General features: G+C 50.8%; 1 protein-coding gene across 1 annotated transcript in view; it reads right to left on the bottom strand.

The window, feature by feature from the left end:
* The window catches only part of CFAP43 (cilia and flagella associated protein 43), a 126,427-nt gene that overhangs the window by 87,664 nt on the left and 23,432 nt on the right, over positions 1 to 15,331 (bottom strand). Inside the window, exon 10 of the mRNA XM_078777100.1 lies at positions 16 to 147. Coding sequence (XP_078633226.1) covers positions 16 to 147 — 132 coding nt within the window. The remainder of the gene's footprint in view (positions 1 to 15; positions 148 to 15,331) is intronic.

Here is a 15,331-nt window from a genome sequence, read left to right as displayed (position 1 = left end):
TTTTGCTGCTGTTACCCTTTCAGTAGTGATTGCCAACTTCTCTTGGTCCTCTCGGAAGATTAGGGATGAGATGGAACTCCCGACATCACAGCAGACATGCACTCTGACCTCCGAGCCCTGGATATTCAGCTGATGCAGCTTTCCATCCTGAAGATCAAATGAGGCAACATTATGAGGTTGGAATATTGTCAATAAGGTGTAATGAGTGCACATTGGATTTTTATGTGAAAGAATAAAAAATATTTTTTCACATAAAACGGCTTTTTGCGCGCAAAAAAATTATTTTGCTATTTTCGGAGAAAAAAAAAATTTCGCCCTTTTTTGGGAAAAATAAAAAAAAATGCCCTTTTTGGTCGAAAATGTCTGGCAACACTAAAAAAAATTAGGGAATTTTTGGAAATTTTTAACTGCGATCGAAATTTTTAACTGCGATCGATCTCAAAAACAAAACGTTGCGTCCACTTGCGTGCGTTGCGTCCCCAGCGTGTACAGCAGTGAGGCGGTGTACTACAGTGAGAGAGTGTACACAAAGTGTGAACAAGTCTCCTATCAAGATGAGTGCTGCTCTTCGTGACAAGTGGCTGAAGGAATTCAACGCTGGCAGCGATGGGGCCACCTTCAAGTACGTGTCGAGTGACACGGCTTTCTGTCGAGCTTGTGAAAAGACTTTCCGGGCGAAGCAGAAGTCTGAGTTGGCCCAACATGTCCGAGGAGACTGCCACAAGAGCAACTTGGCCTTGAAGAAGAAGAGGACGGTCACGCAAGCCACCATGGAGGACTTTGGTGGCGGAAAGAGGCACAAGTGCGACGTCGTGGCTCAGGAGCTGTGCCAGGCCATGCTGGCCGCTGGCATCCCATGGTCGAAATTGGAAAACCCTGCCCTCCGGTCGTTCCTGGAGAAGCACATCACTCTCCAGATCCCCGATGAAAGCTGGATTTGAAAGCACTACCTCGACAAGTGCTACGACGAGGCCTTGGCGGGGATCCGTGCCGACCTCGGACAGCAGCCCATCTGGCTGTCCGTCGACGAGACGACCGATTCGGCAGGTCGATATGTGGCCAACATCATAGCGGGACGCTTGTCCAAGGAGGGGTACTTTCGTCCCCACCTCGTCCAGTGCATGTTTCTGGAGAAGACCAACTCCGGGGAGATCGTGCGCACAGTCAATGACACGCTGCGCTATCTTTGGCCTGATTTCAAGCCGGAGTGCCTCAAGGTCCTCGTCAGCGACGCCGCGGCCTATATGATCAAGGCCGGCCATGCCCTGAAGGAACTCTTCCCGGACTTGCTGCATGTGACTTGCGTTGCCCACGCGCTCCACCGTGTCTGCGAGACAGTCCGAGAAATGTTCAAGGACGTCAACGACCTGATTGCCACGACGAAGAAGGTGTTCGTCAAAGCTCCGTCGCGTGTTGTCCTTTGGAAGGAGCAGCAGCCCAATCTTTCTCTCCCCCCGGAGCCCATTCTGACTCGGTGGGGGACGTGGATCGACGCCGCGGTGTTTTACGCCAAGCACTTCGAGGCCGTCAAGGACATTGTGGACCAGCTGAACGATGACGACGCGATGGCAATCCGGAGTGCCAAGGACCTGTTCGGAAAGGCGGACATCAAGCTCAGTTTGGTCTTCTTAAATGCCCACGTGTCGTTCATCCCGAAGATCCTTAAGCAGCTGGAGGAGGCCGGCATGGAGCTGGCCAAGGCCTTCCAGCTCCTTGATCAGGCCAAGGAGGAGCTCGAAAAGATCCGAGGCTGCCGTAAGGAGATCCTGCTCACCAAGTTCAAGGCGGTGCTGCAGCGCAATCCTGACATTGGTGTGCTGAGGACAGTGGCTTTGATCCTGGATGGAGATCAGCACGGATCTGAGGTTGGTGTGCCGGCTGGAGTCAAGCTTGCCGACATCCCCCTCTTGAGGTACTGCCCCATCGTCAGCGTCGACGTGGAAAGGTCCTTCTCCGTCTACAGAAACGTCCTCACCGACCGCCGACACCGCCTCACCAAGGAGAACATGACCAAGATAATGATTTCAAACACCTACTTTAACCGTTCCTAAAAGGGTCTTGTCAATTTCTTCTAGTCCTCTACTTATCAAACAATGCGGTTGCAATAAAGGTACCTGAACGTCATTTTTTACCTGTTTACTAGCCCAGAGTGCTTAATGTTGTGCAGGAAAAAGCTTACCATTTTTTGTTCTTTTTTGACTGATTTCTGACAAACTTGGTAAAAATAAAGAATGAATAAAACGGGAGAAAAAAATATTTCGGGATTTTTTCACATAAAAAAAAAAAATTCCCGCTTTTCAAAACATAAAAGGCCTATTTTCTTAACATAAAAATCCGTAGTCTAGTAATGAGTAACAGAGAATATTTATCACTCGCAAAAGTACCTGTCGCATCTCTGACGAATTTAATCAAAAGACATTAATCAAAGCACATTAGAAAATAATTATGAGGAAATTTGCAAACAATGGACAAATCAACACAATATATAGGATTTGAACCAAGGATCCAGAAATAATGACCTGAGTATTCCAGTGGAGACATTAAACAGGCCTAAATTTCTCAACTATTCCTGCTTACAGACACCGTTGGTGATTTTAAGTAAACAAAACAGTTATTAGCCCGTCCACCGCACAGTGGGAGACAGGGTTTTGGGATCACGTGTGTGTGTGTGTGTGTGTGTTTGTGTGTGTGTGTGACTGCGTGGAACCTTCAAGAATGAAATTTACGTAGTTTCATCTCAATTGAAAAAAAAACAAAAAAAAAACACCTTTAGAGGCCATTTTTCCCCACAAAGCGGGGGTTGGCCTTTTTCGGGCACCGTGGTTGTTGTTGTTTTTGTTGGTCCCCTTTTTGAAGCAATGTTTTACGGCCGGCCGGATGCCCTTCCTGCCGCCAACCCTTTTTGTCGCCTTTTATACATATGTTTTGTCGCCACAGTGTGTGTTGTGAAAATCAACCAAATCCACAACTCGTCCCATAGATAGGTTTAATTTCAATTAGATCGTGACATCATCCTGTAAAATACACCATGCAACATATATGTCAGGATCAAGGCATCATATGAGAAAGATTGGATATATCAGTCAATGCAAGCAAGCCTAGAATATAAGTGGGTACATACCATTCAATTCTACATGTCATTGTATAAAGTCGCAGGAGTGGCCTCGAGTCGCGGACGTCCCGAGGTCTTATAGACACCGCCCAGTGGTTTAAGTGAGCGTCACACCTGGGTTCAACTTTGATACATTTTCACCACATTCTCCCCGCCGTTAGAACTATGCTGCCACTAGGCAGGAAGCGAGCGCGCGTCAGCATTAATGGGTAGAGGAAGTCATTATATCATTATTAGGGTGTCAAAGAAATATTCCTATTGATTCTTGTCTTTGCGCCATTGTGTTATGTTTCGCACACTGTCAAAGCGTCTTTAGGGCTTCCTGGAAAGCGCTATACGAAACAAATCCATTATCAGTAGTACAGGTCAGTCGGTCCATCCGTAGAGGTCAGTGTGGCGAATTACCCTGCCAGCACAGGTTCGGAAACTACCGGGTACGACGTCCCCAAATCCGGAGTCCCCTGCTTCGGAGTAGCCGCTGGAGGCAGGTGTCGGAGGGGCACCTCAGTGCCCTCACCGCTTCAGGCAGGGGTGTATCAGGCGAAGGGAGAGACGGCAGATGTTCTCTAGGCGCACTCATAGCCTGGTTAGCAAACATGTCCGATACTGGCAGACGATGAGCCTGTGGGTCACAATAGTCTAGTCTCACAGGCCTATGTGCTGGATAAGGTGTACCTTTTCGATATGCAACTCATTACATAAGGTGTACCTTGCACGTAAGGTGTACCTTGTCGAAGAGCGAATGTCCATTCGTCGCAATGCAACGCATTTCAGGCAGATGTGTCGATGTGGAAGATGTGTAAATCAGTAAGCCATGTCTATTCGTCGCAAGGCAACACATTACAGGAAGATGTGTCAATGTGGAAGATGTGTAAATCAGTAAGCCTCTTTACAGTAAGCTGTAACAGTAAGTAAGATTACATGACAGGAGGCCATGACAGTGTAAGTCAATTACAGTAAGTCTGTACCGGCCTAGGAGTTGTAACAGTAAGTAAGATTACATGACAGGAGGCCATTACAGTAAGTCCATTACAGTAAGTCCGTACCTGCCTTGGCTCCCAAGGGTACATGGTCGATCCACGTTAGATCCATGTCATGGAATTGCCGAGGGAGAGAACCGACGAGAGCCATAACGAGAGTTACGCGATACCCCGGAGTCCCCCCTGTTTTGAAATCACGAGACTCGAGCGCCCTCTGACGGCAGCGCGTACGACTCACAAGCTCCGGCAAATAGGTTTACAAGCAAAACGTATGCCATGAGTGCCCTCCGAAGGCTGCCCGAACGACCGGCATGGCAGATTACGACGACGCACAAAACGACCGAAATGCGCCTTCCCAGCGAAGCGCGCAGAATCTCCCGACCTGCAGCACAGCGCTCAGAGGATCGGAGAAGATCGGCTATACCGGCTACAGAGAGAACGTCCCGGATGGATTGTCCATCCATGGCCCGTTCGGCTATACCGGCTACCGAGAGAACGTCCCGGATGGATTGTCCATCCATGGCCCGTTCGGCTAAACCGGCTATACCGGCTACCGAGAGAACGGGATTGTCCATCCATGGCCCGTTCGGCTATACCGGCTACCGAGAGAACGGGATTGTCCATCCATGGCCCGTTCGGCCATACCGGCTACCGAGAGACGTCCTGGAGGGATTGTATCCATGGCCCGTCCTATTGACTACGCGGCGATACCAGCTATACCGGCTACCGTCCCAGAGGGATTGTCCCGGAGGGATTGAGAAAACGTCGAGGTCGAGAAATGGAAAACGTCCCGGATGGATCGGCCATCCATGATGGTCCATCCATGGCCCGGATGGATGGATCGACATCCAAGAGGATGGCCCGGATGGATGGACCATCATCTCACCTCCTCACTCATCCTCCCCCCCCCCCCCCCCCCCCGTTGTGAAGTGTGAGATAACAGCCACGCACCGCGCACCGAAGTCGAGCGACCTTCACAGTCTGGGTCAAAGGGAACGCAATCAGGCAGCGGCCGGGCGAGGCGTCTCGCAGTCTCGAAATGTGTGGAGGCGAGCCAAGAGACGTGTCCTAGAAGCAACAAGCCCAGAGTCAAGGGCGATCCGGCGGGCCGGTGCCCACGTGGCTTGCTCAGGAGACGAGGGAGTCGGGCGCAACGCTCAATGTTACCGTGTCAGGGGGTCACCGTGCACCCCCAAATGCCCTGTGCCTTATCGATTAATGGCATAAGTCCTCGATGTTGGCTAGTCGTCCTCGAAGGCCGCCACGTTATGACACGCACTTTCGGGCAGGGGCGGTCAGATTGAGTATTTCTGCTATCTGTAGAGGTACCCAGGTAGACGAACTCAGGTAGACGTACTCTGATTACGCAAGCGTGGGAAGCAGTTAATGGCGCTGTAGAGCAAACGCGTGATTTAGTCGATGACGTCATCAATTGGTTCGGGCGCGTGCGGGTGGGTTTGACGGCGAGTTCCAGCTGAGCGGTATCCCCAGACGGAGTAAAGTAGCACACCAAAATCTATAGTCTCGCGTCCATTGGGCAGCAGCATTCGAGCGGGCTCGAGATTGGTGTACGGAATACGAACCCGGCCGACGAGTGAAATGTATTATCTAGGGCGCACCGCGTACGAGGGAAACCGAAAGTTGAGCTCGGCCCGTTGAACCAGTGTGGCTTCGCCGAGTCAAGAGGGCGAGCACGCCGAGTCGAGAGGGCGAGCACGCCGAGTCGAGAGGGCGAGCACGCCGAGTCGAGAGGGCGAGCATGCTTGGCAGCGATAAACTGCACGACCTGAAGTAGCGTCTCGTTTGTTTAGCTGTCGGGTCAAAGGATCGAATACATATCACGCCCTGAAGTAGCGTCTCGTTTGTTAGCTTTCGGGTCAAAGGATCGAATACATATCACGCCCTGAAGTAGCGTCTCGTTTGTTAGCTTTCGGGTCAAAGGATCGAATACATATCACGCCCTGAAGTAGCGTCTCGTTTGTTTAGCTTTCGGGCCGTGTTTTGTCTGGAGTTTTAGACATAGTTAGTCATAGAATACATATGGTATACGATCATCTATCATAAGCATAAGCCCGAGTGTCGTGAAAGGCTATGAAGGTCCCGCGCGACGTCCTTAGAAACTCATCCGTGCTGCGGCGAGTCCTCGAATGGTGCCAAGCGAGCCTCCATTGAGGCGATTCCGGGCAGCGGAGTTCGCCGGCCTCGTTGAGTAGCCACATGTAGGTGGGATTTCGACGAGCCGCGATCAGAATCGCCGGCCTCGCAGAGTGGTGCCCGCGAAGGGCGCAGTGCGCGATTTGCGCGTAGGAGGTGATTCTACCGAGCAGCGATTGGTCGGGTTGTGCCCGTGATGGGGCAGCGCGCGATTCGCGCGTAGGAGGTGATTCCGACGTGCAGCGATTGGAATCGCCGGCCTCACAGAGTGGTGCCCGCGTTGGGCGCAGCGTGGCTTCGCGTAGGAGGAGGTGATTCCAAGCAGCGATCGGAGTCGTAGGCCTCACGGAGTAGTGCACGCGACGGGTGCAGCATGCGGCGTCTTGTGGGAGGAGGTGATTCCGAGCAGCGATCGTAGTCGTAGGCCTCACAGAGTAGTGCACGCGACGGGTGCAGCGCGCGCGATTCGCGCGGGGAGGTGCTTCCGAGCAGCGATCGGTCGGGCACAGAGTAGTGCACGCGACGGGTGCAGCGTGCGGCGTCGCGTAGGAGGAGGTGATTCCGAGCAGCGATCGGAATCGTAGGCCTCACAGAGTAGTGCACGCGACGGGTGCTGCGCGCGCGATTCGCGCGTGGAGGTGCTTCTGAGCGCGGCATGACAGTCAAGGGAGTCGTGAACACTCGCGTGGTCATCTCATCTCGGGCCGAGGCACGCAAATCAGTTGGTCGGGCCGTCGGCTCCAAGCGGGTCCGTCGTTCCGATGGGGTTTCGGCCGCAGGACGTTGCCCAGTAGCATCGTTCTCCAGGCGTCTTGCCGGAGTCCGTCATGCCTGCTCCGGCGTTCGGGCCTAAGGAGAGCAGTTCGCGTTTTGACGACGCGGTCCCACAAAAGGCTTGCGAGGTCCCCATCGCATCCGGTCCTTTCGAGGCAGACCGGCGGCGAGAGTAGTCGGAGCTCCGTAGCTGGAGCTAGCTCGACGGGTCCTCAGCCGGTCATTCTTCTCCGAGGTGGGCCTCGCAGGAGCGCGGAGAATGTTGGGAACGCTCGTCTGTGATCTGCGTTCATCCGGCCATCGCAAGACTCGTGTCCCGCCATTTCCGAAGATCATAATTGAAATTAAGTGTTGTGAAAATCAACCAAATCCACAACTCGTCCCATAGATAGGTTTAATTTCAATTAGATCGTGACATCATCCTGTAAAATACACCATGCAACATATATGTCAGGATCAAGGCATCATATGAGAAAGATTGGATATATCAGTCAATGCAAGCAAGCCTAGAATATAAGTGGGTACGTACCATTCAATTCTACATGTCATTGTATAAAGTCGCAGGAGTGGCCTCGAGTCGCGGACGTCCCGAGGTCTTATAGACACCGCCCAGTGGTTTAAGTGAGCGTCACACCTGGGTTCAACTTTGATACATTTTCACCACAGTGTGTGTGTGTGTGTGTGTGTGTGTGTGTGTGTGTGTGTGTGTGTTTGGTTGTGTGTTTGGTTGTGTCGTGGAACAATTTGTGTACATAAACCAAGTCATGTTCATTCATTGAATACTTGTAAAATTTAATTACACTGAGAGAAATATTCATTCTGTTACAACAGCAACACATGCTATAACACATATTCACCCAGCACAAGGACCCCGGGCCGACAGGAGTATTCTTCTTCGATCGCACTGTTTTGGCGGCTTTTATATCAACTAGTGGGGTCACCCGTGGGAATCCCACGGGTATGGACGTGTGACATTTGGACATCTTGATTTAGATGCTGCACATTAAATTTTACAAAATGGTTAAAATGGTGTAATGAACACAATTTATTTATTTCACATAATATGTGACCCCTCACTCCTCTCCACCCTCGTGCCTCTCCAATGCCACTCCTCCTCACACTCCTCTCCAATACCTCCTCACCAATACCTCCTCACACTCCTCTCGGATACCTCCTCACCGATACCTCCTCACACTCCTCTCCGATACCTCCTCACACTCCTCTCCGATACCTCCTCACACTCCTCTCCGATACCTCCTCACGCTCCTCTCCAATCCCTCACACTCCTCTCCAATCCCTCACACTCCTCTCCAATCCCTCACACTCCTCTCCAATCCCTCACACTCCTCTCCAATCCCTCACGCTCATCTCCAACCCCTCACACTCCTCTCCAATCCCTCACACTCCTCTACAATCCCTCACACTCCTCTCGAATCCCTCACACTCCTCTCGAATCCCTCACACTCCTCTCGAATCCCTCACACTCCTCTAAAAATCCCTCACACTCCTCTCAAATCCCTCACACTCCTCTCAAATCCCTCACACTCCTCTTCAATTCCTCATACTCTCCTCCAATCGCTCCTCACTTGCCTCTCCAATCGCGCCTCCCTCGCCTCTCCAATCCCTCACACTCCTCTCCCTCACACTCCTCTCCAATCCCTCACACTCCTCTCCAATCCCTCACACTCCTCTCCAACCCCTCACACTCCTCTCCAACCCCTCACACTCCTCTCCAACCCCTCACACTCCTCTCCAACCCCTCACACTCCTCTCCAACCCCTCACACTCCTCTCCAACCACTCACACTCCTCTCCAACCACTCACACTCCTCTCCAACCACTCACACTCCTCTCCAATTCCACACACTCCTCTCCAATCCCTCACACTCCTCTCCAATCCCTCACACTCCTCTCCAACCCCTCACACTCCTCTCCAACCACTCACACTCCTCTCCAATCCCTCACACTCCTCTCCAATCCCTCACACTCCTCTCCAATCCCTCACACTCCTCTCCAATCCCTCACACTCCTCTCCAATCCCTCGCACTCCTCTCAAATCCCTCGCACTCCTCTCAAATCCCTCGCACTCCTCTCAAATCCCTCGCACTCCTCTCAAATCCCTCGCACTCCTCTCAAATCCCTCGCACTCCTCTCAAATCCCTCGCACTCCTCTCAAATCCCTCGCACTCCTCTCAAATCCCTCGCACTCCTCTCAAATCCCTCGCACTCCTCTCAAATCCCTCGCACTCCTCTCAAATCCCTCGCACTCCTCTCAAATCCCTCGCACTCCTCTCAAATCCCTCACACTCCTCTCAAATCCCTCACACTCCTCTCAAATCTCTCACACTCCTCTCAAATCCCTCATACTCCCCTCCAATCGCACCTCACTCTCCTCTCCCTCGCGCCTCTCCAATACCTCCTCGCACTCTCCAATACCTCCTCGCACTCCTCTCCAATACCTCCTCGCACTCATCTCCAATACCTCCTCGCACTCCTCTCCAATACCCCCTCGCACTCCTCTCCAATACCTCATCGCACTCCTCTCCAATACCTCCTCGCACTCCTCTCCAATACCTCCTCGCACTCCTCTCCAATGCCTCCTCGCACTCCTCTCCAATATCTCCTCGCACTCCTCTCCAATACCTCCTCGCACTCCTCTCCAATACCTCCTCACACTCCTCTCCAATACCTCCTCGCACTCCTCTCCAATACCTCCTCGCACTCCTCTCCAATACCTCCTCGCACTCCTCTCCAATACCTCCTCGCACTCCTCTCCAATACCTCCTCGCACTCCTCTCCAATACCTCCTCGCACCCCTCTCCAATACCTCCTCGCACCCCTCTCCAATACCTCCTCGCACTCCTCTCCAATACCTCCTCGCACTCCTCTCCAATACCTCCTCGCACTCCTCTCCAATACCTCCTCGCACTCCTCTCCAATACCTCCTCGCACTCCTCTCCAATACCTCCTCGCACTCCTCTCCAGTACCTCCTCGCACTCCTCTCCAGTACCTCCTCGCACTCCTCTCCAATACCGCCTCGCACTCCTCTCCAATACCTCCTCGCACTCCTCTCCAATATCTCCTCGCACTCCTCTCCAATACCTCCTCTCCAATACCTCCTCGCACTCCTCTCCAATACCTCCTCGCACTCCTCTCCAATACCTCCTCGAACTCCTCTCCAATACCTCCTCCCACACCTCGCCAACCCCTCACACTCCTCGCCAATCCCTCACACTCCTCGCCAATCCCTCACACTCCTCTCAAATCCCTCACACTCCTCTCAAATCCCTCACACTCCTCTCAAATCCCTCACACTCCTCTCAAATCCCTCATACTCCCCTCCAATCGCACCTCACTCTCCTCTCCCTCGCGCCTCTCCAATACCTCCTCGCACTCTCCAATACCTCCTCGCACTCATCTCCAATACCTCCTCGCACTCCTCTCCAATACCCCCTCGCACTCCTCTCCAATACCTCATCGCACTCCTCTCCAATACCTCCTCGCACTCCTCTCCAATACCTCCTCGCACTCCTCTCCAATGCCTCCTCGCACTCCTCTCCAATATCTCCTCGCACTCCTCTCCAATACCTCCTCGCACTCCTCTCCAATACCTCCTCACACTCCTCTCCAATACCTCCTCGCACTCCTCTCCAATACCTCCTCGCACTCCTCTCCAATACCTCCTCGCACTCCTCTCCAATACCTCCTCGCACTCCTCTCCAATACCTCCTCGCACTCCTCTCCAATACCTCCGCGCACTCCTCTCCAATACCTCCTCGCACTCCTCTCCAATACCTCCTCGCACTCCTCTCCAATACCTCCTCACACTCCTCTCCAATACCTCCTCGCACTCCTCTCCAATACCTCCTCGCACTCCTCTCCAATACCTCCTCGCACCCCCTCCAATACGTCCTCACACTCCTCTCCAATACCTTCTCACACTCCTCTCCAATACCTTCTCACACTCCTCTCCAACCCCTCACACTCCTCTCCAACCCCTCACACTCCTCTCCAACCCCTCACACTCCTCTCCAACCCCTCACACTCCTCTCCAAACCCTCACTCTCCTCTCCAACCCCTCACTCTCCTCTCCAATACCTCCTCACGCTCCTCTCCAATACTTCCTTACACTCCTCTCCAATACCTCCTCACACTCCTCTCCAATACCTCCTCACACTCCTCTCCGCTCCAATCGGCCCTCACTCTCCGCTCCAATCGGCCCTCACTCTCCAGCTCCTTGCTCCTCACTCTCCAACCCCTAGCAGCTCGCTCTCGAACCCCTAGCTCCTCGCTCTCCAACCCCTAGCTCCTCGCTCTCCAACCCCTAGCTCCTCGCTCTCCAACCCCTCGCTCCTCAACCCCTCGCTCCTCACTCTCCAACCCCTAGCACCTCGCTCACCAACCTCTCGCTCCTCTCCAACCCTCCTCATCGTTGTTGCAGCAGCATCCTTTGCGGTTCTCCCGTCTCGTGCGGTCTCTGTGCGGTTCTTGCTACATCCTGTTTAAGTCTGCATTGACGTTCGTCAACGGACTCGTTCGCCCGTCTCATTCGTTTTCTTGCTACATTCTGTTCAAGTCTGTTCTGTCATAACACTTCTCACACATGCAGCATACACCTTTCCCTGTCGCTGAAGCTGAAGGGAAAGGTGTATGCTGCATGTGTGAGAAGTGTTATGATTTATGGGAGCGAGACATGGGTAATGAACGTAGAGCAGCAACGAAGGCTGGAAAGGGTGGAAATGCGAATGGTTCGATGGATGTGCGGAGTATCGTTGAGAGAGAGGAAGACAAATGATGAATTGCGAAAGATGATGGGAATATTGCCTGTGATTGATGCTGTGAAGAGGAACAGGTTCAGATGGTTTGGTCATGTATTGAGGAAGGATGAAAGTGACTGGTTGAGAAGAGTGATGGAAGTTAATGTAGAAGGAAGTAGAGGACGGGGAAGACCGAGAAAGACTTGGCTAAAGATGGTGGAAGAAGAAATGCGGGCAAGGGGGTTAACAAGGAGAGATGCAGAAACTAGGGCAAAATGGAGAAGATTGTCATGGGGACCGCAAGGCTAACCCCCGCTCTAGCAGGGAACATGGCCTTAAAATGCATGTTGTTGTTGTTGTTGTTGTATTCTGTTCAAGTCTGCGTTCTTCATCGACCGTCGCATTCATTTTGGAAATGGAAGTTTCCATGCAACACATGAATTGTCACGATCCTCAAGAGGAAGTGTCTCGTAATCATCAAATGACAAATGGCAAGTAAATTACATTGTGAAAATTAAAGATTTCAAATAAACCTATTTAAAGTGGATGAGCACATAACTAATAAAAAAAAAACGAAGAAATATCTCTCGGTAATTTCGTGAAACATATTTTACTTCCGGATAATAATGTTGAATGAAATAAGAAAGAACGAAGATATTGTTGCGAATATGGAATTTGGCCTCCATATCCGCTTGTAAATATTCCCCTATTTCCCCAATACTCCCCAACTATCCCCAATCCCCCATTCCCTAGTCCCATTGTCTGTAAACAACAATCAGTAGAGCCGACCTTCCCCTTATTCCCCCATTAAATGTCGTGCCCAGGTCCACCGCATCACACGTAGACAACTTTCGGACATCTTGCTAGTTATTCTTAGTCTATGTCAGTTAAGGCCTCGTTTCCATTAATTATGACTCTTCGTTGCACCAGAATGTGATTATATGGCACCAGTAGTGAGTTTAGGACCTTTCCCGTACCTCCTCCCATCTTCTTCCCCGTCTACAACAACAGAGGGGCGCTGCGCGGGGGGGAGTGTGCGTCCTCCCACCGGCTCGGTTCGCCGCCATCGACAATGCGCTCCAGACGATGCGCTCCAGACCATGCGCTCCACGGGGTTACCACGAAGGGGCTCCTTGTCAGCTCCTCGTCAGGGGCGGAGCCGGTAACCCCCCCCGCACGCACCCAATGAGAAGCAACGTGCCGATTCCACGAGGCGGAGCTGACGAGCTGAGGGCGTGTCACTCCCCGCCGGATATACGCGGCCACGTAGCGGACGTGACGTCAGATGCGCCCCCAGCTTGAGACGAGAAGACGCCACCTCGAGCGCTGTGCAACCTTCCGCATCTCTGGACCGGACCGGGTCGATCCTGCCCTGAGCCCAGGTGCACCTGGAGCCATCGACAACCGCTTTCCTGCCATCAATCCCCGTGTGAGTCAGCCTTGTCCCGTTTACCTGTCGTCTGTTGGGATTAATATAAGGTTGTGTCTAAGTGCCTATCTTCCTTTGCTGTCCCTCTCGTCCCTGTAATCTGACCTTCCGTAACGAATATAATCTCCTCCGGAGGTCTTGAGAACCGTATCCCTGGTGTCGTCATTTTGGTCCCAGCCGTGTGTCTGTTCCTTCATTGACCTAGCATCGCGCGACTAGTCAACGTTCGGGTATAATATCGAGTATAATCTTGTGCAGACGTGGTCATCCCAAAACCGCTCGGTGAATAACATCCAAGCCACGTCTGTAACAATATATATGTCGTTTTTGTGCCGACTGTCATAAAACGTAAAAGTAATATATCTTAACGGAAAAGAAAAAGCGAATTTTTAATATATGTCGACATTTTCCCCGAATGTTATTTTAGGCGGTGTATTTTCGTGTATCGTGGCGCGATTTTTATAAATATATCTCGGCAATTTCCCATGTGTGCGTGAATGTTCTCAATTATTTCTGACACCGAGTCTAAAACCATCGATAAAAATTAAATCAGATGGTGAATTCGAGATAAAATCGTGAGTAGTCAGGTTCACTATGTTAACAAATATAATTTCGTTCAAAATTTTGGTAGATTAGCAAAACTATACATTTTTGGCATCTTCAGAGCATGGAGAATCTGAAAATCAATGTTGTCATTTGCACAGACACCTGCATGGCCGCCATTTTGGATTTTGAAAATGGCCGCCATAAAATACATATTTTGCGCCATCTCGGCTTCTAGTCAACCTAGAGACTTAATTAAATATGCTAATCCTATGTTTTCTGGGTCAAGGAATCCAATAAAGGCCTCAAAATAGTGCTCAGGATTATAGAAAAGCAACAAACAAAGGTAATTGAAAACCATTGTCTTTATATTTGTGATATAACTGTATTACATAATACATGATATTGCAAGTCCTTTGAAGTTATAGGTTGTTATAGGAAGTTATAGGTAGTATCAGATTGAACTATAAGTCCTATACACAGGATCTACGAGGTCTATACCGTTCAGGAATATGCTTTTACAGATCTTCATCACTGTCCTGAGTGTCATTTTCGCAAAGGTGTCTACGCAAATGTAAACATTAATTTTTGGATTCCTCATGCTCTGAATATTCCAAAAATGTATAGTTTTGCTAATCTACCAAAATTTTGAACGAAACAACATGGTGAACCTGACTAGAGGGTGACTCTCAATGAATGGGCGTTTAGTTTACAGGCCTTTGAGAAATCATTTCGTTCTATAAACGGAAACTTTCATGGGATTCTCTTCCCGTTTTTTTTCAACCGAGTCTAACACTATGTTAGCGACTGTTAAAAATGAAATGATATATCGAATTAGAATTGAAATAAACCTGTGTGAGAGAGAAAGACAGCATGGGCCTAACTAAACAGGCCTCAAAGCCATTCGAGGTAATAAAATGGTGGATATTTGTTTACATGAAGCCTCTCCAAGAATGGGTGGAGCTATGGGTGGAGCTACTCTGCAAACGGACTAAGCCACACCCCCGGACAGACGGACAGAATCACCTACGCCGATTATCTATCTATAATTCCAGTAATCTCTCTGTGTGTGTGTGTGTGTGTGTGTGTGTGTGTGTGTGTATGTGTGTATGTCTGTGTGTTTGTCTGTGACCGCTGTTTCTCGACAACCACGGGTCCGATATACTTGAAACTTGCCAGGTATATTGCTGGGGACCCGAGGATGTGCCTTTTCAAGGTTTCATATTAATCGGACAAGTAGTTACCGAGCTATGGCGATTTAGCCGTTCGCCGTTCGCTTTGGCGTTGCGAATGGACCAAACCATTTCATGTAAATAGAGGGGGGGGTTCTGTGGTCGTTACTGGCTTTGCGAATGGACCAAACCATTTCATGTAAATAGAGGGGGGGGTTCTGTGGTCGTTGCGAATGGACCAAACCATTTCATGTAAATAGAGGGGGGGGATTGTCACCGTACTCGCAAGCCGTTCGCTTTGGCTTTGCGAATGGACCAAACCATTTCATGTAAATAGAGGGGGGGGGGGGATATAATTTTAGATATATATATAGTACGGGCATGCCCTAGTATTATATCAATTAGGACAA

The sequence above is a fragment of the Myxine glutinosa genome, chromosome 5 (assembly GCF_964187855.1).
Source record: "Myxine glutinosa chromosome 5, kmMyxGlut1.1, whole genome shotgun sequence".
Lineage (NCBI taxonomy): Eukaryota > Metazoa > Chordata > Myxini > Myxiniformes > Myxinidae > Myxine > Myxine glutinosa.
This window is presented reverse-complemented; position numbering and strand designations above follow the sequence as displayed.